We start from the raw sequence: 27,139 nt of genomic DNA, 5'->3' as shown, positions 1-27,139 counted from the left end.
GACAGAACAACAGTGAGGAAGGAAATTCGGTTTAGCTCTATCCAGTAGCGACAATGAAGAGGATGAAATGGTCTGAGGCGGAGCTTGCAATGTGAGGAACTCAGAATAGCTTGTGTGTTGTGGTAATAGTGAGTACGAATATAAAAAAAAATAAACAAACAATAACCATAGCCGGAGGTGGCGAGAGTAAAGTGGAGCGATCAGATGACGAAGTTCACTTTCTGGTCTTAGTTTACTTCCTTAGAAGTCAGTGAAAATTGGAGAAACCCTTTGTCCAACAGTGGACTTTATCTGGATGATACCGAGGGTATTTTGCACCAGTCGCTCACCGCTACTAGATTTATAGGCAGTTTCATTACACTAAGCGGTTTGTTCCCGGCCGGTCGGAGCGCTAGTACACCTCGAGAAATCATAGCAGATTGCAGCTTGCGTCAAAACATCACTTATCCCATAGTTTCAGGAGTCGGCCAGGGTACCATGAAGCTGGGAATGTGACTCTGAATATTCCCTTTAATAACAGGGTTTTACTGTCTGCTGCGCAGGTTCGATTTCTGGAGGTAAAAAATGTGCACATACTTAAAGCAAAAATGAACAAACACGAATGATTTCACTTACTGCATTTAAAAGTGGGCAGTAATTGCCTATTATAGACATGCTCATGCAGTACATGGCGAGCCCATGTGCGATCAGAGCCAGCACGCCTCGATCGAGCTATGCGCTCCATGTTCCTCAAATGGCACTGCTCTACAGGGGAGAAAAGAACATGCAATGACAGAAGCAGAGCGAAGGCTACAATCGTAGATGGAAATGTCTCCAGTAAAACCATAATGGCACAGCTTTCTGTTTAGATTGCGTGTAACTTCTTTCGTCATGGGCTGCGTGAACGTCACCTTCGTGAAACGAGGGCACCCTGCTGAGAGAATGGAGGACTTGGAAAGTATCGTACGAGAGCTTACACATTGCTGACCGCCGAGGACCTCCGGCTGGCCCGCGGAAAGGGCTGAGACGCTAGGACGCCGGCACGCAAGCTCGCTTCTTCCTCTTCGTCCTCGGAAAAGCCACCGCACCGAACTGTGCTCTACCTTGCAATCAGAGTTGCCACGCGGTTGCTTTGAGCAGTGTTAGGTTTCAGAAAGGCGTAATTTGTGTCTGGCCTCCTACAACGGAAATTTGTACAACTTCGTCGATCTAAGCAAGAATAGACTCTAGTCAGGAAGTCAGCGTCAACAATCAGACGATAAAGAAGGGGACCGCTACTTCAATTCCACCCATATGAGTGCTTTTGTAGCGATCCGCTAGACAATTCTTTGAGCGGGCTCCTCCAATGTCGCGTCCTCTCATAACGATTTGTAAAAATTTCAGATAGCATTATCGCCTCATCATACCGCGCACAGATGGCGTTATCGCGTCAGGAAATCGAGGGGTAACGTAACGTTGCAAAATCTAGATTGGCTTTCACCAACTTAAAAAATTAAGCTGAATGAAATATTGGTATGGCTCGAATGTTTGCCTTTCTCACTCAACTCCTTTGTGTCCAGAATTTTTCCTCATTTAAAATGATAATAAAAATTAAAAAAATTCTTGCCAGTAAATTTGACCCTTCAAGTATCTTCTTACCAATAGAGACATAGAGACAGTAACCTTCACCGTGACACATATTTGCCTTCGAAGGTAGGCCTCGTAATTAAAAAAAAAAATGACTGCCTCTCCCGTAATCGAGAATAGTCGTAAGCGTGAAATGGTTACGGGCATAGCACATTGGTCGTAGCTGGTACTATAGCCACAATCTTGAGATGGGTCTAGTGCACCGCTCACCAAACCACAGCACAGCACACCACACCATACATGTCAACTGGTCCATATGGGCGCAGTCGTTTCCTGACAATGCCTGGAGCAATCTCTTCGGCATTGCCTCGTCAGCTGTCTCCGGCTTCTATTTGGTTTCCATCTTTGTAATCGTTTTCATTCCTCTAAACGTATTTCAAACTGCTGCGCTGCTGCCGCCTCGACCTCCGGCGTCGGGCGGTCTTCTACGGGCGTGAGTGTGTGGGACCGTGGCGTTATCCTTGGGGATGGGGCAGAAGCCGTTCATGAATGTAGAACTCGTCTCGTTAAATCCCGTTCGGTGCACAGATGCCCCGTTTTGGCTTCCAGACATGGGCGTCCGGAAGGGGGGCAAGGGGGAGTGGTTGGCCCTCCCTGGAATTACGGATATTATTTATGCACTAGTTCCTTTCTGGTGCTAACCTAGCGCCGCCCCCATCCCCGGACATCGGGTGCCCCCATCCCCGGATATGGGGTGCGCGCAGCGAATGCATGCGCAAATCTTCTTGACATCGCCAGATGGCGCCACGTACCCGACAGCTACGCGCGCTCCTGCAGCATCGGGACCAATCAGCGCCTGCTCACCGGCGGTAGGCGGGCTCCCGGTACTCCGCTAACGGTAACACGGCACACGGTGTGCTTCAATTTGCGAGAACTTCATTGACGACTTCGACAACGGGATCCATCGCAACACTTGCAAGACGCCGGTGCAAACGTGAACAAAGCGACGGTAGCGACGGCCGCAAAAGCCGATAGATGCCTCCAACGTGCGGCCGGCGGTAGCTTTCATTTCGGCTGCCGCAAGGCCGCACCGCTAGCGGCCAGAAATCACGGAGTCTGCGTAACGTCATGTTTCACGTCATATTTCTCGTCACTTAGTCCTGTATCATCATAAAAGAGTCCCAAGTTTGAACCAGCGGCGGCAAAAACTTTTTCAACTTCGAATCCAAATTTCTTAGAAATGAATGCATCCTTCGCTACCGGCCAAGTGGCAACAAAGCCATGAAATGCCGAACTATCGGATTTTGCTATAAAAAAATGTTAATAGAACTCTCCTCACTCTCCCTTTAAACTGGGCCTACCGGGGCTTCACATTCGTCACGGAAATGCGGACTCATTATCGACAGCGCCGCTGGCACCAGCTAACACAGCTTGCGTTCCGTCGAGGCTCTTGCACCCTGGGAGACAAGCGGTTGGGAATGCTTGCGCATGCCCAGACAATGTGAGAGAGGTTCGGGGGGACGAGAAAGCTGTTATGAGCGCTATGATGTGATTTCCTCGCAAGTTTGTAGCCTTGTAGCTAGCGCTACTTTACGAATCAATATGGCGCCGCGTTTGCCGATCCACAGAAGTTTCTCAGCGTCGCAGATTATTAGTCTCACCGCAACTTCTCGAGCGTCCGCCGAGATGGCGACACATAACAATTTTGCAGTGTGCTCAGAGCGCAGGTGCTTGAGAATTACACGCGAAGATGGCGCTACAGACCTGCAGTTCTCAGAATTACTACAGCATTTTTTTAAAAGTCCCTTCATGCGTTCGTGGCACGCCGGTCCCTTGTTTCATGCCATCAAAGAAGCAATGGCTGCTGACAGCAGAATGTTACTTCCTTTGCTACACTAGAATAGAATTGGAGTGGTGCTCTGGGCAAGCTTTCAAGCCCTGAGAACACATGCTTAACGGATGACTGTGATTTTGGCCCCACCGCTTAAGTCTCTATGTGCAAAATCCCTTATTGACGGCTCCTCGAGCATACCACTGCGTTCTTGGCGATCACGTCTGGCGTTGTACGCATTTTCGAAATTCGCTCTCATATCGCGCGATTTTGAGGCATTTGGCGAGCAAGTGTGTGCTTCACCTGTGTAGCTCTGCCTGGCTGCAATGGTGCGAATTTTTGCGCAGAACCACTGGTCATGAAAGGCAATAGAAACAAAGCTAAAAATAACGCAGCCAACAGTGGGATGCAAAATAAGTTTGACGTAAAGTCACAGGAAGCTGTGCGTATCACAGAACAAACGGGAGTTAACAATATTTTGGCCGAAATTTAAAAGTGTTAACAGACACGGGTAGGACATGCTAGAGAAAGGTTGGTCAGATGGTTATTGATAATCATAAAGTGAACAAGGAAGGTGAAAACCTCCGGCTGCTTGTTATGCGCAGAACTGAAGGTCGTTGCTTTCTGAGAGTTAATGAAGGGACACGATACGAGTTGCAAGGCAGAAAACAAAAACTCAGGCCGGACTTCACTCCATTCACGAGCTCATATAATATGCCTGGATGATTTGGCGACGACTGGAGCAAAATACGAACGTTTGCAAATGACTGGAAGAAGCCATCTGCAGAAGTGGGCTCATTTCTGTTGAATGTGGTGGGGCGCACGGCTGCCGAGCTGTGTTCTTCATTTGCATACAGCGGGGCGAACTGTTGCTGCTGTCCAAAAAGGGAAAATGGTGCGTACCCGCAGCGGGGGATTGACCTTGACGCGGAGGGAGGGGGGAGCACCGACAAATGCTCAAAAACGTTTTTCTAATAAAGAAAAATAAATAAAAGAATGTGATTGCGATTAAAATTAAGAACAAATCATTTGCTATGAAATATGGGTGACTGAAAATGGGAAGCGGGCTATACATGCAGAGTTTTGGATTTTGAATGACAGAGAGCACATTCCTTTTGCTGTGCCAAAGGATAAAAGCACATAGAAAGAGAACAACCCCAGGAAACAAACTGAGACAGAGTTGGTTGTCTAAACGGGGCTTCTAGCAGGCGCCTCCGTAAACACAAGCGGCGACAGAACAACAAGAAATGATCTGTGATTTCTGGTTCAGATCAGAACGGCCACAAAGGGGGAGCGCCAGACCCGATCTAATTGGATTTGGAAGCTGGTTTCATCGTTAGTCATTGCGGTGCAATGCTCTGCTTTCATTGGCGCAGAACTTCTTTGCCGCAAGCGAACACATTCGGCACCAGCAACGAAAACATTCGAAGATTTCTTCTGCGCTTTTTTGCATGAGCTAAATTGCGTGTTTTCTTGTCTGTGAAATGTTGATTGAAACGCTAGTCAACGCACATATAGGTTAATTATGCTCATTATCCAAGCGACGTGCAACACTATGCTCTAGTTCTACTTCGCTATTAATAGTAATTATTGATAATCATGGAGTATGAATAAAATAGTAAGAATAGTATGAAGTTAAGATGAGTATGAATGTTATGAATAAAGAGGATGTGAAATTTCTCACGCAGTGTTACAGCCAGATTTTTCCACTGTGTGCTCTATGCAGTCCCAATAAGCACAAAATAAAAACTCTACAACAGTCTTTTACCCAGAGCAAATCTGTGGAGGACTTTCACAGGAAAGTACATCAGGCCTCATCCAAAAAAAATATCTGAATAGGATCTATTTTCGCAAAATCAAGCACCTTTATTTACTTTTTTTTAATAGCATTTGAACGCGTGCGTAGTGCTTTAACAAAAAATTCAGGGGGCACTTTGGCTCTCTGAAGTGCTGCAAGGCGAAAGCGTTTCCTGGCGCACTGTTTGTTTTTATTTACTTTTTATTTTTCGTATTTTTTATTTTATTTTTGCTCGTTTTCTAATTTTTATTGTTTTTTTCGTATCTTGTTTTTATTTTAATTTTATATTTGTTTACTTTCTTATTTATGTTTTTTTCCTTTTCTTGACTTTATTCCTTGTATTTATGAAACTCATGCATTCACTAGATGCGGCTTTATTCATGCTCGAACCTTTGGCCTTCGTGGCGGAGTGGTAACGTCTCCGCTTCAAATGCCAAAAGCCTTGGTTCGATTCCCACCCGCGGCGCAGTTTCTTTTTATGCAGTGACGCCGAAAGGCGGACAAGGCTGACGACGCGTCTGTCGACACGGCTGCCGACGCGTCCGTCGACACGGCTGACAACGCGTCTGCTAACGACAGTATGAGGCATTGGAGGCTTTCGCCTTAATACCTCTAAACACATCCTGCGCGGTACACTTTAGTTGTGGTTGCATGAGGTGACACAGTCCTACGTGCTGCGAAAGGTGTGAATATAGATAGCATTTTTAATATTAGGGAACCAAGAACGTGCAATTGCCAAAACTTCTTAAGACGGAGTTCGGCTAATCTAGTGATATGCAGCCATTAATTAAACCTCTGGATATTCAACGCTTTCTGCGGAAAAAATGCATTCGCAGCAGAGGCATGCGGCCGCTGAACCATGCCAAACTAAGCCAAGTAAAATTCTACCTACCGGAAGCAAGTATAGTTGTCGTTGTTAGTTTTTACATATATTACGCAGTTGCATCACCCACTTTCTGCGTATCTAGCCCGCTATTACTTTGAGTGCGCTACTTTCACGCAGAACGCACCCTGCTGCGATGGTCTCTGTGATACCAGGAGCCGATGCCAAACAAAGTGGCTGGTTCTTTTTGCATATACATAGTGCTTTTGTGCAGTTCACCCATGGCAGCTATTGCAGTTCTTAAGTTTCGGCGCTCCTGAAATTGACGCTGGAAAAATTGTACGCAACTATTACAGTACCTCCACCACCATACCCTACGGCTTTCAGCAGAGTGCAGTGCTAAAGCACCAACTTCTCCGAATGTGATACTATGAGAACCGATATTAGAAGAAACTCCGTCGAATGCCCCTTCGAATTCTTGACGCAGCGGACTTGTGCCTGTTACCTCGCGTTTGTGAACAGCGCTGTTGACTATGCTCCTTCAAAATGGTTGACCGAAACATTGCTTAAGGCATTTGATTCCATGGTACTGACTTCTGACAGCCGACAGGCACCGAGGACGATGCATTGTCGTTGTACAGGCGACTGCAAATTGGGCCGGTTTAACCGTGGTTCTCCCAGGCGCGGTGATGAACTCGCTTTAGGCACTAATTCTCTTCCGCACTTTGAATCTGTGAGCGTATCAATCCATTTGATCTTGTAAAACTTTGAAATTTTGAGTACTGAGAGGCATGAGCTAATTCCTCCAATTAGGAAATCGTCTTAAGAGCATGATTTTTCAACAAGGCTTACCCTTTATTTAATGCTTCATACTTGAAGAATACGAAGCTAAATGTTTAATGCTTATTCTATTGACTTGCGCTCCCCTTTTATTAGTAGGTACGGAACTGGGCTGCCTCAAAGACAATGCGAAATAGTCACATCCGGGAAACTTGGAGGAATCGAATGATCTCCTCGGCTCCGACGCACTGCCTTTGTGCCGGTGCGCAGGAAGTGTCGAAAAAGAGCAGACGGGTAGCACATTCCTATGTATCCCAGCCAAACCTCCAAAGCACTCGCAGAATGCCGTCCTGCGTGCGCCTTCCATTGGCGGCCAAGAATCTAGGAGGCACGCGATCCGTTCTAGCGGTCGAGGTCGAGTCCTGCTGGCAATTTATGCAGCTCGAAAAAGTTTATATGGCGCACAGAGCCCATGGGACCGCGCTTAAACCATACATGCTCAGGAACGACGGGAAACGCGGGACGAGGGCGTACACGTGTGCTCGAAATCTGCGACAATTCTGGGGACGCAGACTTCTGAAGCGCCATGCCACAACGTTACGCATACCGGTTGCGATGCACACGCTGCAGAGATCGAGCTAGAATAACTGTCAAACAATCTGTTCACGATTATCTGTGCGAACTGAGATCGTCCAGCAGTCATTTTATCTTTTGGAGTGCGTATATGAGTCGCCAGAAAGTGCCGCGTGATAAGGCGCCAATGTACAGTATATACGTGTAGACATCGACCAGCAGTCCGCTGCATCCTCTGAAGTGGGGTGAAAAATATTGGCGCAATTTCACTAACACTTTTTTTTTATCAGTGCATATGGGCCTATATGTGCTGTCAGCTTACATCGTCGGCCGGTTGGCGAGTGCAGCGCAAATAAACTTACCTCAACTGCCATCGTATTGAACATACGTTAATTACGCACTTAAGATGCTACGTCTTGTTTCCCTCTTCTTCGAAGCTTGCTTTCGGCCGTTGCAGATCGAAATCCGCTCCGTCGTCAGTGTCTTACGTTCGCGGTGCCTGCTAGCGCGGTGCATGATGGGATTGCACCGCACTCTATTGCCGGTCTCCATCGCGGCGTGGTGCCGCGCCCGGGTGTCGTGCTCGTCCTAGTGGAGGCCAGCCAAACGTGCGCCACTGCACGCGAACGCAGAAGCCTCCATGAGTTGCCATCAGCTGCAGCACCAAAGGCGACAGTTCTTTCACCCAGTCAACACTATAGATGCTCCCCTAATGAGAAGCAAAAAAATTGGCTGGCTGTTGATGGGAAAATGCCACAGCTTGACGGCAGGCCCGTTTCAGCTTCAACTGGAAACTAACAAGCGACACGTAAGTCTTCATATTTGCCATATAACATTTTTAAATTGCTTGAATATGCATTTTTTGCTCGTCAGAAGGGAGCCAGGCCAAATATTCCGGCACCTCCAATGACTGTTTGCAGCATATATGTACGTAATGATCAGTTAATTTCATTTCTCACGTGTGGCAAGTATTGCTTGCAAACAACTATTTTCTTCTCTGTGCCATCTATATGGTCACAGTAATAGGTTGAACATTGCGTTAATGGTAGAAGTAGGAGTTGTCCTCACCTCGAAGACGCAGGTAACAGCATGCATGATTCTTCACTTTCGATATGTCACTTCGCATGCATTTTGAGGTCATAAATTATCCTTCGAGACAACTTTTTATGGCAGTAGAGTAGAAGGCACGGAACCGAAACAGGCGCTATCTACCCACTCAGTGGCATTTATTCCCCGCTTGCATTTATTAATTTTATCTAAAACATAGTATACAGCGATATACACTATTTAAGGCATATTTCTAACAAAAATTGCAACTTTCAGCGTTGAAAGAGAAAAGAAAAACACTATCCACGACTAGAACAAGTTTTTTTTAGGCACCTTTAGTTACCTGGGGCTTCAATAGATGGCGCCAGCTGCTTCAATCACATAATTAAGTTGGAATGTTTGCCGGTTAGAATGCTTGCGTTTGTCGGTCATCTCGTTCGTGTCCAGCATTTTGCTCGCCAAAAATGATAATAAAAATAAAGATATTCTTGCCAGTAGCTTTTAGCCTTCATCTTCTTACGAATAGAGAAAGGGAGTAAACTTCATTGTAAGACAGATTTGCCTTCGGAGGTAGGCCTCGTAATTTAAAAAAATGGCTGTCATCTCCCGTAATAGAGAGTAGATGTAAGCATGAAATGGTTACGGGCATAGCACATTGGTTGTAGATGGTACTAGCCAATATCTTGGAATGAGTCTAGTGCACAGATCACAACACCATAGTGTGCACTGGGCGCTGCTGCTTATGCCGAGGAATTTTAGTTTAGTTTTGAATTCTGAAATGAGCGGTTTAGTAATCAGAAATAGCTCTGTATCGTCGAAACAAATGTAATGGCATTAAGATGCCAATATTTACCATTCTTTGTTTACTGTAAGGACAGCTTCATGATTGAATCAATGCTGCTCAGAAGGGGATTATTTAGTACGGCCTTTTAATTCGAATATACTTTAGCTGCGTGAACTGTAAGCAATATCGTTATTGTTTACTTTCTACCTGCTCGAGTTAAGCTCCTTTTTCTAGGTCAAGTGTAGCTACTTTGACTCGACGCAGTATTGAAGACTTGTTAGCCTAATAAGTATACCTGTGCAGAAGGCTGGCTTGTCCAAGAGGACAAGCTGCCATATTTTTAGCTGCCATTTGAAAGCAAAGCAGAGACGAATCACATATTTAGCTACGTGGGAGCGTGAAAAAAAGAATTTAATAACATAGCAAGCCGATGCATTGCTTCACTACATCATGTCAAGCATTCCTCACTTGCAGAGCGAAAATGAAAGGCTAATGAAAAAGTAAATCATGCCTGTGCGTCTGTCACTGCGAAATAAATATGAAAAAAGACGCCGCCAGAGTGACGCCTAGCTAATTTCCACACGGAAATTGTACTATTTGTCGTTTCCTCTCCTACTGGCAGTTAATATTTAAAACCTTACCTTTATAGGCTGACATTCCTTAGAATGTTGTGGTTTTCGATTTCTCTTAACAATACAGAAATCACCTCTGCCACGAAGAGTGCAGTAAAACTGCATGACTGCTACCTCATGCCTTCAACAGGCAGAATTGTGTTTCTTAGCAAAGGAGAAACGGCCCACAGGGATATCATATTTGCAATCACATTAGTGGCCTTCATGAGGCATCCACCTTGTTCTCATCCTCGTCGACATTAACATTAGGTTCTGCAAACAGTAAGGCACACTGATAGCACTCCAGAACTGCATACTTCCTAAATCTGTATATATTAATCTTTCTCACTCCGCTGCACATGAAGGCAGAGCCCTTTTAAATCACGCATATATGTGTCCACAACTTCAACAGGAAAACCCTAGTCTACCTTAGGATTACGGATGGCAAAAATTTTATTTCATTCACACTTTGCACTTAGCCAAATTGCTTCTTTCTTATTTTTAAGCTCCTTCTCTGTAGCAAGCTGTGCTTTGTATTAATGTACAAATATATATCGTTAGTATTCAAGGACATCTGAGTATTTTATATGCATGTGAACAACACTGTGAATTCTTCATACATTTTATCAGATCTTCGGGCAAGAAACGCACGTAGTTACTCGTGTAGCATTACTTGAAGGTTTGTGGAAGCACTGCCATGACTTGAAGTTTATAAGATAAATTGTGTTGGGGCAAAGGAATATGACTACAGAAGACTGTCAATAAAGAATGAGAACCAAGCATGCATCTTTTGTCAGAGAGCCTAACTGTGAGAAGCGGGGCGCAATTGTCTCGCTGTAAAAGACTGTAAACACGCGAGGGAGTGACTCTCAATGGTAGAGCGCAACGACGAACTCCTATTGAAGCACACGGACAGTAGCTGTTAGCAAACATTTATTAAAAATAGAAGTTCCCGTTTTTACAACAGAGCCATTAAAACTTTCATGAGAGGATCCGTGACACAGACTCGCCCTTTCGGGCCAACGCTTGTAGGTACAAATAACATTTCAATCACAAATATGACATCACAAAGAAGATGAAGTTGCAACTAATTACAACTGATACACAACAGCGTATTAAACAGCACAATTCTTGGCCTGCGAAAGAAAGTGCTATAGGAGCAAGTGGAGAAACTGCGAAAAAACGATACGTTCACGGGCAGGCATGCGTTTGGCAGGTTTCGTAAGTTACAAGTACAGAACTAAGCAGTCATGGCGACGTTTTCAAACTATGTTACCATGGCGAGTTATGTGAGAAAGGTCTTATCAGCAACACAGTTGCAAGAAGCACCCATATGAACTACAGCGTATGTGATCTGAAGGAAAAAGTAATCCCCGCCTTTTGCGTTTCAGCTGCAACATATTTCAAATAAATAAAAGCGTATTTACTAGTATCGTAGCTCTACCGGAAGATATTACTAGGTTCTATATTTGCGCAGCTCTAGGCGTCCGCTTTGATAGTTCGAACAGCCCGGCGTAATACTCCATCATAGTTCCAAACACACGCTATTGGATGGCTGGAATAACTCGTCTGGTATATTTACGCGTTTTCTGAACAAATTCACTCCGCTTTCTGCTGATGCGTTCGCTCACACGAGAGCAGGCCCTGAAGCTGCTATGCTGCTTTAAATTGTGATTGGAAAAATTTTTAGAGCAATTGTTCGAGCGCCTTAAATCAAATGGGATTGGCTGGTGCGCGCTACAGCTACCGTGTTAGCGTTGGATATTTACGGCCACGTAGTGAAAACCTTGTTTCTATTTTAATGTCCAGTTGACACCGGCTCACAGCAGGGAGGCTCCTTGCCACTTACGAACTTGCTTTAGTTGCATCATTTGTTTATTGTTGCTAACGCCACCAGAGGTCAAGAAACAATCTTACAAGATGATTTTGCTGCGATGCCTTGATCTTCAAGCAGCCATCACTTTTATCATTTACATCAAATTACATTCTCTGTTTGAAAAGCGGTAATTCGTTTAATTTTCCATTGCCGCAGAAGATCGTTTAGAGCACGAAAACATTTGGAGACGCTCTTCTCGGTCAACGTGGTCACCTGTTCTGTAAATGTGATCAGTAGCGGCAAATAAACAATAAAACTTGATGTAAAAATAAGAGTGAACCTGAGCACAGATACTGCGGTTCTCAATATGAGAGAGAGGAAAGTCGCATTATTTCATCTGTTTACGAAACGATCGCTACGTTCAGATCGGCCTCAATCAACGCAAGGACCTAGCGAAGGTCGAAAAATGAGGATCGCATAGAAATGATGACGATGGTAAACATTCAACAGACGCAACCTAAAGATGTAAAATGCAGTGCAGCTCCCTGTTGCCCTTTTCATTGTTGAAAATTGAGAGGAACCCGGTGTACTGTGGATGCTCTGTGTGAAGTAGCGAGGCCTTGCCGTCACTGCGGTCGCATCGCTGACTTAGGACTTGATCCGGGGAACAATCCTCAGCATAATCGGAGGGTCGGGTTCCAGGAGCACCTTCCCTTTAGCGAACGACAGTGGGACCTGTAGAGAAGAAGAATAGAAGGAATTAGAATAGAGCCACTATTTCAAATAAGTCTTGTTTTCCCAAGATCGGAATGCAGGAAAATGCGCTCATTAAACAGGTGCATATGTAAATAATTTAGAGCCGTCGTTTCCTTCTACTAAACAGCCAAAAGCAATTGTGTGGTGTCAGTAGTGGCATAGAAGTGTAAAAAAAAAAAACACACATTGCCTGGCAACGACAGCCCACGGCCTGCAGTGGGCGATATTGCTGTACTGACAAATCAGAGTACTAAAAAAAATCTAGATTTAAACGTAGCACTCTGTTATGCAGGTCAGGGCACCCAAATTTAGTGCTTGTATTTCATCTTGTGATTTGCTTTTTGTTCCTGTAATAACAATTCTTTAAACGTTTACAATTTACATGTGTCGGATAAAAAAACAATAGATTTTGGCCATGTATTTGGGCGGAGTTCCACGGCGGACCTAACTTGCATCCGACTATGGAAGCGTTTCACAATCCATCAGTTCTTCTAGTTTGATTTCTCAAGCTTCCTCGCCTCGTGACTCACTCACTCACTCACTCACTCACTCACTCACTCACTCACTCACTCACTCACTCACTCACTCACTCACTCACTCACTCACTCACTCACTCACTCACTCACTCACTCACTCACTCACTCACTCACTCACTCACTCACTCACTCACTCACTCACTCACTCACTCACTCACTCACTCACTCACTCACTCACTCACTCACTCACTCACTCACTCACTCACTCACTCACTCACTCACTCACTCACTCACTCACTCACTCACTCACTGCCCTTCTTCACTTTCTCACTTAATCAGTTAAGCACTTTTCTTTGCGCTTGTGTTCTACTTTACAACAGTGGTTGCACTGATTCACTTGCCTGTGTCTCCGCGCATTTCTCGAAGGTGACGATCTGCAGGAGGCGGTAGAGAATCTGCTTGACCTGGACCATGCCCAGGCGCATGCCGATGCAGCTTCTTGGACCAACTCCGAAGGGAAGGTACGTGTAGGTGTTGATCGAGTCTCTGTTCTCGGGGAGAAACCTGCGGAGAACAAACCGTTGATTAGGTTCTTGTTACTGCACGCGAAATGTCTGCTCTCGTGCGCGGCAGGTTTCTCCCTTCCTTAGAATTGTTTAATGCCAGCTGTATACATATTCCAAAATTTATCGATGTGTAGTTTTGAGCTCCATGCACTATTGACGTACGTGAATTCCTGCCGAGATTGTTACACGTGACTTAGCGATATCGAATCCATAGACAACGAGAAAGAAGATTCAGCCTTTCTTGTCGTGGAGAGTAAGTGGAAGGAAATGCCTAGCACGTTCTATAGGATGACTCGTTCCCGAGAACTTCGGCTTTCGGTGTGGCTAGCGGTTTCAATCTCGTCAGTAGAAACCGCATTTCGATAGAGGTGAAACGCAGAGGGTGGCGGTGTGTTTTGCGATGGCAACGAACATTAGAGACATTCAGGGGGTGGAAATTTTTTGAGAGCAGTCTTCTATGGCGCCTCTTTCCCTCTGCTTTCTTTCACTCCCTTCTTCATTCCTTCCCAGCATCATGGTTCGGGTGTCCAAAACAAGGAGCGACAGTTGCTGCGCTCTTTCCTTTCCCCAAAACCAAATCAAGACGCGCTCCTCAACCAGTACAACACGTTGAGTGGCAACGGTGCCGGAAAGCATCCGCAAGTCTTTTCCCACACATTTCAGAAGAAAAATCGACAACTTTTTGAGAGATTCTGCGTAAAACACGAAACTGAAAGGAGTATCGCTTATTCGCGTGAATCCATTGCATAGCTCGAGGTACTAGCGTCCTCGTTTTGCTTGAAGCCACATAGAATTTGCGTCAGCGTTAGGGTTAACGTAGTTATGAAGAAAGCTAAGGGGTGGTAGCGAGCTTACAGTGGATGGACACCTAGACCATAGCTGCAAGGACGGGATTAAGGAAGATCGAAAAAGCGACGTTCTTGATAGCTCTGGATGAATTTTGCGAAACACGCAGTAGAGGTAAGCTCTGCAAGTTTGTTTTTTCTAACTGCCGAGAGGTTGTCGCAAAAATGGAGTTTTTCAAAGCATGAGTTTTAGCTGAGTACGTTGTAGCCAAATGGCGGTGCCAGCTTGAGCACGCGGCAACGCTGGTGAATGTCTCTGGCGCAGCGCACCAGACACTGCGCATAGGGACTATGGAATGTACTGCTTGGATTGATTCCGGTGGCAGAATGCATATTCGGAAGATTTCAGCTTCAGTACAGACGAAACTAATCTTCGGGTTTCTTCTTTACAGCACTTAGTTTCTTCACCACTCACCTCTCTGGCTTGAAGCTTTCCGGGTCCGGAAAGAACTCTGGATCGTAGTGCATCGCGTGCGCTGGAATCTCCACACGCATTCCCGGCGTGAAGCGGACACCGGCCACCGTGGTGCTTTGGGAGCATATCCTGCTGAGGCTGAAATTATGCAGCAACATGTACTTGATTTTCTGGCCCTAAGCTAATTGACAGGCCTTACTCAAATCAGCGTTCTTAGATGGGATAAAAAGGGGGCCCATGATCTAGATATGTCATGCACAATTAATTATTCGTACGCCTCAAAAGGCTGATAAAACTCTTGCATACTCGCCAGAACAATCATATCTCGAACAGCACCAAAATATCGAATGTCATTTCATTTGCAAATGAATCTGCCACTTCTTTGGAAACATCAATCTAAATGGCAGTTTATAACTCTTACCTGCATTTGTCAAGAACAGTAGTCTACGCGCTTTTTTACACTCACTTCGTAATTATAACTTCGAGACTGCCTCATGTTGTGAAGAATGCCGGAAGGTATATTTTGAGCTGGCACAATTACGAACTTGCCCCACAACAAACCGAGAATATTGTGCCAGATAGGCAAGTGTGCAGTGACTGGGCTAATCTGCTCATATATATACTACTTACACCGAGGTTGGCGAGTACAGCCGCAGTGTTTCACTGATGACGGCATCCAAGAGCTCCATGGACCGGAGAGACTCGTATGTGGGATCGTCCTGTGTATTGCAAGTGAGAAACAAAATTAATTAATCGTGCGTTGGTAAAAAAAAAAAGGACAGCTGGGGCTTTGCTGACAGGTTACGTTGCTCTATATTTGGTTATTCTTTAGAACAGCCTTCATCACATCGGCACATTTGAGGTTTGTTGTCGTATCTCACTCTGTTTCGAAATGCGGCAATCTAGTACCAACTTGTTTGTCTTTTAAATTAAGACAAGTTCTCACGTAAAGTCTCACAAGTCATAATTGAATAAATTAGGTGTTTGCGAGGTTTAAGAAAACTACGCTACTGACATTCTGCAAGCCGTTTAATGCATTAAAAGACTAATATAGTGGGAGGCAAAATACCTTGAAACAATAATATTTAACTGAACTTTTCGAAGAAAAAGCAAGGAAAAAGCTAAGAGGCCCGACGTAGGGAAACGTTTAGATTCAATTTCAAGCCCCCGCACTTTTTTTTATGTGCGCCGCAGTCTTCGTTCAGCAGAGTTTTTACATCTGGTCTCCTAATAAATAGGGGTCAGACCTGCAGAACGCCTTCAAAATTCATACATTGTGTCACGCATGTTTCGTGACTGGAACGATAGCAGTATATTTATTTACTTTTTGGAGCTTCGCACTGCCATTCATTCTGACCACGGTCTCATAGCTCCAAACAGAGGCGTCGCTTTCGTCCTCGTGTTCGAGTCGACGGCTCCAGATAAGACAATCTTATCTGTCCGCTGGCCGGCGCAACCTGACGCGGCGAAAGCAGGCTTGTGCGCGTCGCACGGACTCACCGTACTGTCCACTTCTCTTATCACTTGCTCCTGAATCTCCGGGTGTAGGGCCAGACAGTAGGCCGCGCACGTCACACTGAGCGCAATGGAGTCGCTCCCGGCGATAAACAAGCACATGCACTGGGCTGCGATGTCGTTGATTGCAGATTCTACAAACAAAGGTTGATAGTGCGTCAAATGCTGATAAGCGCCGCTCGCTGATGACAGTTTAGATACACGGGAATGCCCTTTTTCCAGTTTTGTTTGTTGATGCGAGAGTGGCAGTGTTTGTGTTTGCAAACAATGAGAGCTCTATCTTTTCATCTCGGTGAGCCTTCCTCGTGAGGTACTTCTAACTGCTAGAGCTTCGAAAGCACAGATAGAAGCTAGGCTCGAGGTGTGTCTCAAGTGTCAGCAAAGCAGGGCCGAAGAAGCTACGAGTAGTCGCTTTTTGTTTGTTTTTCTATTCGATTCGACCTTTGGGGTCGAATAAAGCAAGCAAGTGAATGTTATGTCTGCAAGGTGTACCGGGAACAAAAAGAAATCCTTACTCCCTGTGTTTCTACCATTTAAAACTTATGTGCTGTGCTTACAAAAGAAACGTAACATTACAATCTCTTGTTATGGTTTCCTTGGCTACCCTACAATCGAATTTTATTGAGGTTAGTGGTGTCTCTATTTTTTTAATGACGTCGTTTTCAGACATTTGGAAGTAACGGTATTGATAACAACGCAGATAAGTTGACCTGCAAATGACAAAAAAATAAAACATTCCCATAGGCTTTCTTTTTAAAGGCTTGTGCGCATTTGCACCGCAGATGTTTTTAATTTGGGCGTCTTATCTCGACTTATGAGCGATTCATGCCTATAACCTATATTGGTTTGGTTTGGTTTATGGGGTTTAACGTCCCAAAGCGACTGAGGCTATGAGAGACGCCGTAGTGAAGGGCTCCGGAAATTTCGACCACCTGGGGTTTTTTAACGTGCACTGACATCGCACAGTACACGGGCCTCTAGAATTTCTCCTCCAAAGAAATTCTAGCCGCCGCGGCTGGGATCGAACCCGCGTCTTTTGGGTCAGCAGCCGAGCACCATAACCGCTGAGCCACCGCGGCGGCCTATGACCTATATCGTAAAACAAGCAAGGCAGCACAGTAGCGTTTTATAAATGTACCGTAGTGCTGGCACGTATTAACGAGTGCTGACACTTCTTAACCAACGGCAGTGACTTCCTTGCCTTTCGGGACTGGAATCTAGGGCCTTTCGCCTATTTAGGTTAGGGCTCCTTGCCACAGGGGGTGTCTGTTGCTAAAGCCGTCGAAGTCGCTTCAGCGGACGGACGTGGCAGTGGTTGTGGCTCAGCTCCAGCCAGCGAATAGGCCTGTCCACTTTACTTTCCATTCTTCCTTCACTCGCAACAGCACTTTTAAGAAGCGTATAGTGCACGTTAAACATGCCGTGTGCCAGAAATGGCCAATGATTTTGGTAAAGTATAGGAGCAACAATATCAGAGAAAATGTATGTAAAATCCAGAAAATGTTTCAAGTAACGAAAGTTTAAGGGGAAAGGAGGTGCTACGAAGTGGTTTGCGCAGTATATCAGGTTATGCAACACAAAAGCGCAATAAGCGTACGTGTTGAAGGTTCTTTCTGCTAGGCTTACGGCAACTCTGTCTGTGTCTGTGGATGTTTCTATCTTACGTGTTCGTCTTTTTCGCGCTGCAGTTAAGTCCCAAGCTTTGAATAAAAATGGGTTTACTCTGTCTACGAGTCTGACTCTGACTACGCGCACGAAGGCGTCGTGCTGCGCAAACGGTCTTCCACGGGGTTGATAAGCGTTTTTCCATTTCCCGAATAACACTCCAGTTCTTGGCTCAGCTGCAACATAGTATCCTTATCGCTCCAGCTAGTGTCACATGTTCACAAAATGTGTTTCACAGCAAGCCTAGCGCAATAGACTTTCGCAACGCTCTTCTTCTCCAACTGCGAAGAAAAAGTGACTCGCGTTGCGCTTAATCGTCAGTTCAAGCCGTTCTAATATGCTTGCATTTTCCGCCCCAACGAGAGCCTTTGCCCCTTTGAACAAGGTTCTCTTTTTTTCCCTTTGCGCACGAATATTGCTGTGGAGCGAAACTTGTTGATGATTATGTTATGGTCTGTTTATGCAGAAAGCAGCATAACTCTCAAATCACACTGGGCAGAAAGCAGGGGTTTTTGCGGCTACGTTCTTTGTACGTTGTGGTGAGGTCAGGCGGGATTTCCAGCTTGCACACAAGACAAAACCGAGTATTATGAGTCCGAATACTAGGGTAACTTTCACAACCTTCACATCGCTACAGCTGGTGCAGATTTATTGCACAAACCGTACGCAAGACTGAACTAAACGAATCAAGCTCACGACATTCGACGTCCTCTCCAGAGCCGTACATCCTTTATGCCAGAGTACGGTGCCTCTTTTACACAGTGCTTCCTCCCCCCAAATGCGTATTGAGAAAAGCTTTGAATACGCACGTCATGCACGAATGCTTTGCCCGAGAAAAAAACAAGTGGAACACCACGTGGAAATTCCTTCGCCACAGTGCGTGTCCGGGGCTCTGGCACAAAATCATGTAGTACAGCATGGTCACCGGATTTGGATGGCTCCTGACTCCAACCCTACACCGAACACTCTCCCAAAGGGGATATACGACTCTCGTCGCAGTAGGGCATCGCTAAGGAGCGACCAGAAACACTGGTTGCTGGTGACATTTGTTTAAGGGGTAATTTGGTACGGGATAAAAGGAGGGCGCCTGCTGCTGCCGTTCAATTCCGTTAGAAGAGCTATTGCTGCGCGAAGGCGACGGGACAAGAAGAGGCACAAAGACGCCTTCGAGCAGTTTTTTTGGCAATCACTATGAACCGACTAGCCCAACATCATGTCTTACTTCAGTTTGGAAGTGCGTTGAAGATTTGGAGAAAATGGCTTAGCAAAGCTCGACCAGCTTCACCAATGGTGCAAGCTGCAAGAGCAAGCTCCAATAGCTTGCCCTTCGTGCAAGTTGTACGCTATGCCAAGCAAATGAGAACATGAGGTGGGTATATAGCGGCGGCTATAACCAAATGAGAACATGAGGTGGGTATATAGCTGCGGCTACTTAAACTCGGTTTCGTCAGCACATCTATGTTAGTCGGCCAATTGGTCAGCATTTCGAGCCCCGCACGTCTCAAATATGCATGACATTCACCTGCAAAGAACTATATTTATATTGGATGCGAACACATTCTGCTCCACTGCTCTTAGCCACTCTCATGGAATCTCGATAGCGTTCATCATAAAAGAGTTTTCTACCGCATTACCAGGAATTCAGGACAAGCGCTTCTAGTTTCCTTGGCTGCCACCACATTACGCATGTCTTTGAAGTTTAAAAAGATTAAAAACTAGCGCGTTAACGTCATCCACGATTTAAGGAAGACAGAGAATCACCTACTGGCCTGCCATTGACGTGCCATAGGTCGCTAGGCTTAGCGCCACTGGCTGGGCGCTGTCCCAAATTCCTGGTAATGAGGCATCGAACAGTAGCTTCTATTAGAAGGAACTGTTACCTGAAAGTTGTATGCCTCCTTTGCCATTCTGCTGCATCTTGCTTTCCATATACATTTGCAATGCATCATCGTGTTTCTGGGGTATGAAAAACAAGATTATATCACTCAATACGTCCTCTGGCACAATTAATAACACCTGTAGCGGTACAAGAGATAATCAAAATACCTTTACATTATTCAAGTCACACAAACATGAACTTGTTGAAGAATTAGGACATTCTTTTTAACTGATCGGGCATGGTTTGTCTCGACAGGTTCTAGGCGACCGAAGAGAGGAAAAAACTCAAGAATGTGTCGTCGCTATAACAGAGCAGTAGCCCTAACTGAGCGTCGGACGCAGACCTCAGGTTTCGCGCTCACGACGATGCGAAAAGCTGCTTTGCTGGGAATTTATTTTGGAGCAGATCAACTGCGGATGAAATCGTATTGTTATGGTGTCGACAACAAGAAGATGCGAACCAAATGGTGAAGTTAGTATGACTTGCAACAAAGGCTTGTAAATGTTGTAACCTCATTTCAGCGCTCGAAGCATTACTTAAATCGGACAATAAGCGGGGTTTTTGTCGGGGTGATACAAAGTACAATGGCTCATTGTAACGAGCCATTGTAACGAGTCAGTACTAGACGTACCCAAAATACTCGTCGTACGCACGAGTTCTACCTTGCTCTATTGTTGAGAATTACCTCTTTATCTCGGAGCCGTTGCTCGATTATGTGCCTCGTGAAGTCGACGGCGTACTGCGCGTCACCCTTGTTCGGAAATTCCACTCGTAGCGCTTTGAAGAGCCTTGGAAGAGTGGCTGAAACGTGAAAAACAATATTATTGAAAGGGCATCCTTGCAAGCAAAGAGTTAGCCATTCTTAGTTCCTTGTGTCGAATAAACTCGAAATGCAGAAGAACGTCACAGAATAACTGTGAACATCAGGGCAATCTAACAGCGTCAACATCGCTATGTAGTACATGAAGTAATCAGCACCAGATCATACGAACACGACAAGACACACAACGTGATAAAACAGAACACAGAACAAAACCTCGACTCCGGAGCTAGAAACAGAATGATTTGTAACCCACCCGTCATCAAAACAAACACGGGAGATTCAGTGCATTGACTTGTTTCTACTTCGTAGTGTCGTGAAAACGACTATATGCGTTTTACATGCGATCTGGCTCAGAAAACCGGCTGTTTTCGGCGAAGCACAAGGTCCTTTAATGAATGTGTCTTTTATTCCTTTTGTTGCTTATTCAGTGCAAAATGAAATTTCATTATCTTAAGAAAACAAAGGATGGCCTGAGACTGTTAACGAAGAGCAAGCGGCTCCTCAGTGCGCTCTTTCCGCATTATAAAGGTCCTGACTGCAATGCCTAACGGGAAGCACTGTATGCGTATTGCATGCCCAGAACAAGACACCCACTCATCATGAGCAGCCTCCAACCTCCCGGAGAATTGAGGAAGCCGCTGTAGCATTTGAGCATAGGATGGTCAGTTTCCACGTGGCTGTCGATCTCCAGATCAAAGATGAGCGATGTGTACAGATCCATGGCTGACTTCTCCAGGAGACTGAAAAGTAATAGGACGAAGCGAAGTGAGTGTTTCAGATGTTGAGTGCAAGTTTCACCTGCGGCAAGTCTCAAGAAAATATGGCGGTCGTCTTTGTGGCAACCGTTTAATAATTATGGCCAATGCCTTTTGTTGAACCGAAACAGCCACAATATATTTAATATCTGGCTATTATGGTACAGAAGCATAGCCAGAAAGAAATGCGATCCACGCGCCAGTAAATGTGGACTTCTGCGTAAAGATGCGTCTGAAAACAGAATGAGCCCTCTCACCGCCGCGGTGGCCTAATGGCTGTGGCGTTCGGATGCTGAGCCAAAGGACGCAGTATACAGTCCTAGCTCCAGGTGAAATGGAAATGCACCTAAGGGCTGTGCCATGTCGGTGCAATTTAAAGAATCTCAGGTAGTCGAAATTCATCTGGAGGCCTCCAGTACTGAGTTCCTGATATTGCGTCTGTCGCTTTGGAACGTTAAACGGCAGATACCACCACATGCGCACACTAAGACATCTCTACCCTCATTCACCGCCTTTGGCGAGGAAGCCAAAAAAACCACCGTACTTAAGTAGGTATTACGGACATTGCGAAAATTTCCGAACTATTTTAAACATAGACGGCACTGTCTACTAAACACGCGGTGGCCGCGGACATGTCGGCACCTCAGTCGGTACCGGTCTTTCTATATGCGCCCATCCGAGGTATTCTAGAACTAATACCTTTGCCAGGCTTCATACGCAGCGGAACGCTGGGAAAAAATCGGTTTCCCACCATACTTGACCAGACGGCCCCCGTAAAAATTAAGAAAAATGCCTGCTCCCTTGTCTTTCGTCAGCCGGTTGAAGCAGCGTTTTTTTTTGGCACGAAATCAGTATGCTGTCTTCATGGTCGGGTAAATATTATTGTGTGCTTTGCTAGTCAAAGCGAAATGACTCGATTAGAAATGTTAGCAAAGCAAGCCGCCGAATATGGAACGCGAACAGGCTTTTTCTCGATGAAAGAGACTGTTATGTCTGACAAAGTGAAAGTAAAATGAAAACAGATGCTTTGTACTCACTGGTAAAGGTCAAATGGTTTCCCGCCTTCCAGCCTCTTTAATAACAGACTGCAGAATTTGTCCATAAGCTTCGTCATCTTTGGCAGCATCTAAAGATTCGCACACAGTACGCCAGTTCGATTAATTCTTGCCAGTAATAGCCGTAAATAGCAGCCCTTCACAAAAATAAGACTGTAGGGTGGTCTAAACATCATGTTAGGAAGCCTAGAAGCGCATTTTTCTGGAATGACGGCTCTGATAAAGGCTAGGTATTTTTTCAACCGGTTAAAGATGATAAGAGAGGGTATGATATTGGACAGCAGCAGCGCACGTTTATTGACACAAGGAGGTTCAACTTTACCATTCTAGTATTTTCGATAAGAAGTCTCAGAACCTGCCTTAAGATAATATAAAGATGATTATATTTTTTACATTTTGTTATGAGCTACAGAAGCAATGACGTGAAATTCTTTTCGGTTCATGTTGGTGCTTGCTGGTGTCGATGTTCAAAGTGTCACTAAAGTAAGCAAGCCAGTTGTTATTCAGCGGCTGCCAGCAATCCTCAATCCTGCTTCTCACAACGAAGAATCCAAGTTGCGTACACCTAGTACTGCACTTAGGCAGTGATATCTGCTGACTCAAAATTCGTGCAGTGCAGTGCATAAGGCAGTTTGTTGTAAATGAGGGAAATATTATCAAGGTGGAATTATCGAACTGGTAAGGAGAATCCTTGTGGAGCCTCGCAAAGCACTGAAAATTGAGAAAATGGCTAGCCCATCATACAGAGAAGTGCTGAGATAGTTGAAATCTAACTATCACAATTATACGCACCGATTTTAGCCTTGCTGTCGTGAACATTGGCGACAGCGAACTGCGGGTGTGCTTCCAGTAGTCGTTTTGTTGGTGCAGCACCATTTGGTCCCACAAGGCGTTTCCCGAGACCTTGTCATCCTGAGAGAAATGCATCGCACATTTTCATAAGCATATTCGTAAACGTTTTACTCCCGGTCTTTCGGACGCAATATCGTGCAATCTGGAATTAACATCAGTTTTTTTCCCCGAAGTTATCTGAAAACAATATTCTTCGGCATAATAGCTTTTGTAAGCGGGCGGCTTCTTAAAACCTGAATTGAGCTTTACCCTCTTGCGTAAAGGTCTGCATAAAAAGGACACTTTTTAATGTATACTCATGAAAGTTGCGCAAGAGAATGTTTTCCGCGTTCTTTTTTCAGGTGCAGGCCATCATTGGTCATAGTATGTTATTTGCATACTTGTTAATGAGAACAAATCGCGGTAGTATATTTTCGTCTCCTTCAAAGCTATGAAAACTATCCCTATATTAAAACCAGGTATTGCTGGCGGAAAAAAGAAGTGCACAGGAAGGACAGAAAACACACTGCTGAAATAACCTATACAGGAGTTTTAATTTAGAATAAAGGCTTAATTAAGCTATTAAGGCTTTAACTGCGCGGTATGATAAAAGGATTGCGTGTACTACTGGCATCACTATTAACGTTCATTAATAGTAAGCAGCATGATTTTACTCACCGACTTGTTAACGAACGACTTGAAATCCTTGACGAAAATGTCACGCAAGATTTCTGGGTCGCCGACAACGAGGGTTGGTATTAGTCCCTGGTATGACCTGAAAACCGTCGAGTGCCGTTTTAGCACCTTTTTATTTCTACTTTTCACATCTTGTACAACTTCTCGCTTAATTCCTCAAAAAGCCTTTTTAAAATCCATCAATTATGCGACTTCGCGTGCACCAGTTATGCAACTTAGGCTTAAGTTATCAAAGGTACACCTCTACGCTAGTTTTACTGAGTAGTACAGCTCCTTTCCAGTGAAGCAAAAGCAGTGTGAACTAAAGGTTTTCTCATAACTGCTGCACATGGTAAGGATACACTGTGAGGCGCTGGAGGGTCAAATAGATATAGTCCACCTCATATCTCATGACATAATTATGCCGATGTTGGTCCCTGCAAAGAAGCTGTTTATGCATTCCTCAATTCAGATGTGCAGCAAAGAATATTTAGGGACATTTGGCCAATAGTTCTGTACAATGTTGTTTAGCTATAAATCTTTAATGAATGAAACGTTCGCCTGCATTCAAACCTGCACCAGCCTTCCTGTAGTTTTTGTTTTCACAAATTATGAAAGTCTGAAAGCCGATACAGAGATGGAAATATTCTTTATTATTTGTTTTCAGCGAAGGCCAACATTTTACATGTTGCCCAGACGAAGTTCCCTCCTATCTGCTTCTGTATAACTTATTCGATGTTGTATTGGCTTGATGCTCCTCAAAATCATATAATGCGGCAGGTACCGGTATTAGTCATTACCGGGGGGAACTTGAGGACAGTCACAATGAATAGACGAAAAAAAGTAATCAATATTCTAGCCTTTGTCTACGCGGGATTCGCCAAAAATGCTAGTGCTATAATAGCTGCGTATTTTTCAAAACATTGCTCTGCCATTACTTTTCGCACAGTGGTTTCAACTGTCTTGTTCAGGTGATCTCTTAAAATTAATGCTAAGAGTACCTAGCGGCACTTATTATGATGCATATTGTGTTACGTAGGACAAAAAACTAACAACTCAATACCAAGTTTACTCACCCATGTATCCGGCCATAGCGCTTGTAATTTCTTACCGCGACCTTGTTTAGCTCCTAAACAAAAAAGAAAGAAACACTGATAAATAAACGCGACGACCATGAGAAATTTATTTCGTTTCCTTGTCTGTCAACCAAAACAACAACGTTCTCCACTGAATCCCCAAAATAGCTTTTCTTGAGTAATTAATAATTTTTCTGTAATTTTTCAATTCTAATGAAGCCCAGTCTGCCATGCAGACGCCTCGGTTGGTTGTTTTACGCAAAACTAAGAGATCTATCTAGTTGCCAGTACTGTTTCTAAAATTCAAAGTTAAAGACAAATTAGGAATTAGTTCATTCTGAAGCGTCCGCATAGCTCTCGGCGAGAGACACAAATGAAGGCTCGCTGAAAGCGAAATTGTCTGACAACTTAGCATTGGCATCTTTCATGCAAAACTTAAAACAGCAATAAATGCGAGCGCTTAGAAAATCCTACAAGTCATGGCCTATCTACCTGGAATAATGAATGATATGTAGTACTCACTCCGGTGAAACTGTCCCGAACAGCACGGACGTAGTCCAACACGGAAAGGTACGGAATGCCTTTCCCTTTCCAGAACGTGAATGTCCTGGCGAAAATTCTGGAAAATTCAGGAAGACAAAGGAGAGCGTTCAGATAGCAACATAGATTACCTCCATTCTTCTCCCGAATGTGTGTGGGAGCCGGTTTTAGAGCCTCACGCCGTTTCCGTTATTTCCGTTTGTTTACTTTGCTGCAACACACACTCGTAAAAAAAAGCTGAAGCTCTGAAGTGCCTTTGTGTACTTTGTTCCCCTTCCATTCAGGAACAATCTATTTTTGTGCCTCTTGGATACAGACGTAGTCTGGACCAAGTGCCCATTGATATTTTTGTAACTGTAATATAGCCCTGTATCTTTAACGGTGAGCGTGCTATTTTGTTCATTTGAGAACCGCACCAGGTTTATTTTCTCACATTTATTTAAGTTTAGGGATATGCGAAAGCTGCGCAACTAAGAACGGAATCATAAATATTTTTTTCCCACAGTACTATTGTCCTGTTCGATATAGAGGCAGCTTTTAGAGCGTCCGATTACAGCTGTTTTTAATGGGAAGGCTTATGTTGCAGGCCAATCCCAAATCGGCTGCAGAATGCCTACAAGGTTATCGAAGGTCAACGTATATGGGGTTAAGCCAAGTGTCTCCCGGTTAGTAGATGAAACATATTTCCTAGGCGGAGGACAATGGGTGAGCAGATACTGCAGTGACATCAGGTATAAACGAAGAGAAAATATCTGCTGCTACTTGAAACTAATTTAGCGGTTTGCTGTAGAATTCCCCACTTAGTCATCGGTCTGAATTGTTGTCAGCCTAGTCTGCTTTAACACCATGTGCTGGATGAATCTTCTTGTTCGCACTCAGAGGTGATTATAACTTTTCTAACTAAGTACTTGGCAGCTACGCGCTTCATATTGTGTCTGTGTTCCTGTCTATTTACATGCTGAAGCGTAAATGCTATTTTAATTTCCCTTAACGGTGACCCGCTGTATAGAATCTCTCATGATACTCAGGATGGGACTCCTCACTGAGTTCTCAACTGCTTTGAAGAGCGGCTAATTATTGCTGAAAAATTAAATCATTGAAAGATAAACCCATTGGTGCTTAATTGTCAAACATGCTAACTTCGTAAAGGAACGTGGATACGAGAAGACATCCTGAGCCCTCTCTGTCTCCTCTATGCCTTCACAGCTGCGTGAAAGGCGCGCGCAATCTTTGATGAGTTCTGCAGACGTGTGTGCCCGATGATGCGCATTTTCAAGGCTCGAGGCTTACCCGACCACGAGGAACAGGACGCTTAGGAGGAGGAGTAGGACGGCGTGCCACATGGCTCCTGCTGCACGCGCACTGCGGGCTCGGCGCGTTTGACAGCTCTGGAGGTCCAACGAGGGGGATGGCCCCTGATGTCCAGCGCGAGAAGGAAAGGAAAAAGAAATACAAAACAACGCGTGTGATTGTTGCGCCTTTTGCATTCTTCTCGATAAGGGGAGAGCCAGTCGCGATAAGCGCGGTGGCGAACAACCCGGAGCGATAAGGGAAAGCTCGCCCTCGTCCTTCCCGCTCGCGGCCTGCATGATTCGGCGAATTGCCCCAGATACCACGCGCGTTGCGGCACCACGCGTTGTTGCCCAACTTGTTTGTTGA

General features: G+C 44.9%; 1 protein-coding gene across 1 annotated transcript; it reads right to left on the bottom strand.

Annotated features, from left to right (window-relative positions):
- Positions 1 to 10,712: 10,712 nt before the first annotated feature.
- On the bottom strand, positions 10,713 to 26,895 carry LOC149364172 (cytochrome P450 3A41-like). Its single transcript, XM_089574163.1, has 14 exons — positions 26,771 to 26,895; positions 25,463 to 25,559; positions 24,941 to 24,993; positions 23,868 to 23,964; positions 23,151 to 23,270; positions 22,341 to 22,429; positions 21,143 to 21,288; positions 20,411 to 20,526; positions 19,727 to 19,802; positions 16,167 to 16,315; positions 15,297 to 15,385; positions 14,667 to 14,804; positions 13,242 to 13,404; positions 10,713 to 12,343 (listed from the first exon to the last, which is right to left on the bottom strand). Exons 1-14 carry the CDS (start codon positions 26,821 to 26,823, stop codon positions 12,257 to 12,259), a joined length of 1,473 nt encoding a protein of 490 aa, XP_089430289.1. The 5' UTR covers positions 26,824 to 26,895; the 3' UTR covers positions 10,713 to 12,256.
- Between the last annotated feature and the right edge of the window lie 244 nt (positions 26,896 to 27,139).

The sequence above is a fragment of the Amblyomma mixtum genome, chromosome 2, assembly GCF_055824585.1.
Source record: "Amblyomma mixtum isolate Tamu chromosome 2, ASM5582458v1, whole genome shotgun sequence".
NCBI lineage: Eukaryota > Metazoa > Arthropoda > Arachnida > Ixodida > Ixodidae > Amblyomma > Amblyomma mixtum.
Note: the sequence above shows the minus strand (reverse complement) of the source record. Positions and strands in the feature narration are given on the sequence as shown.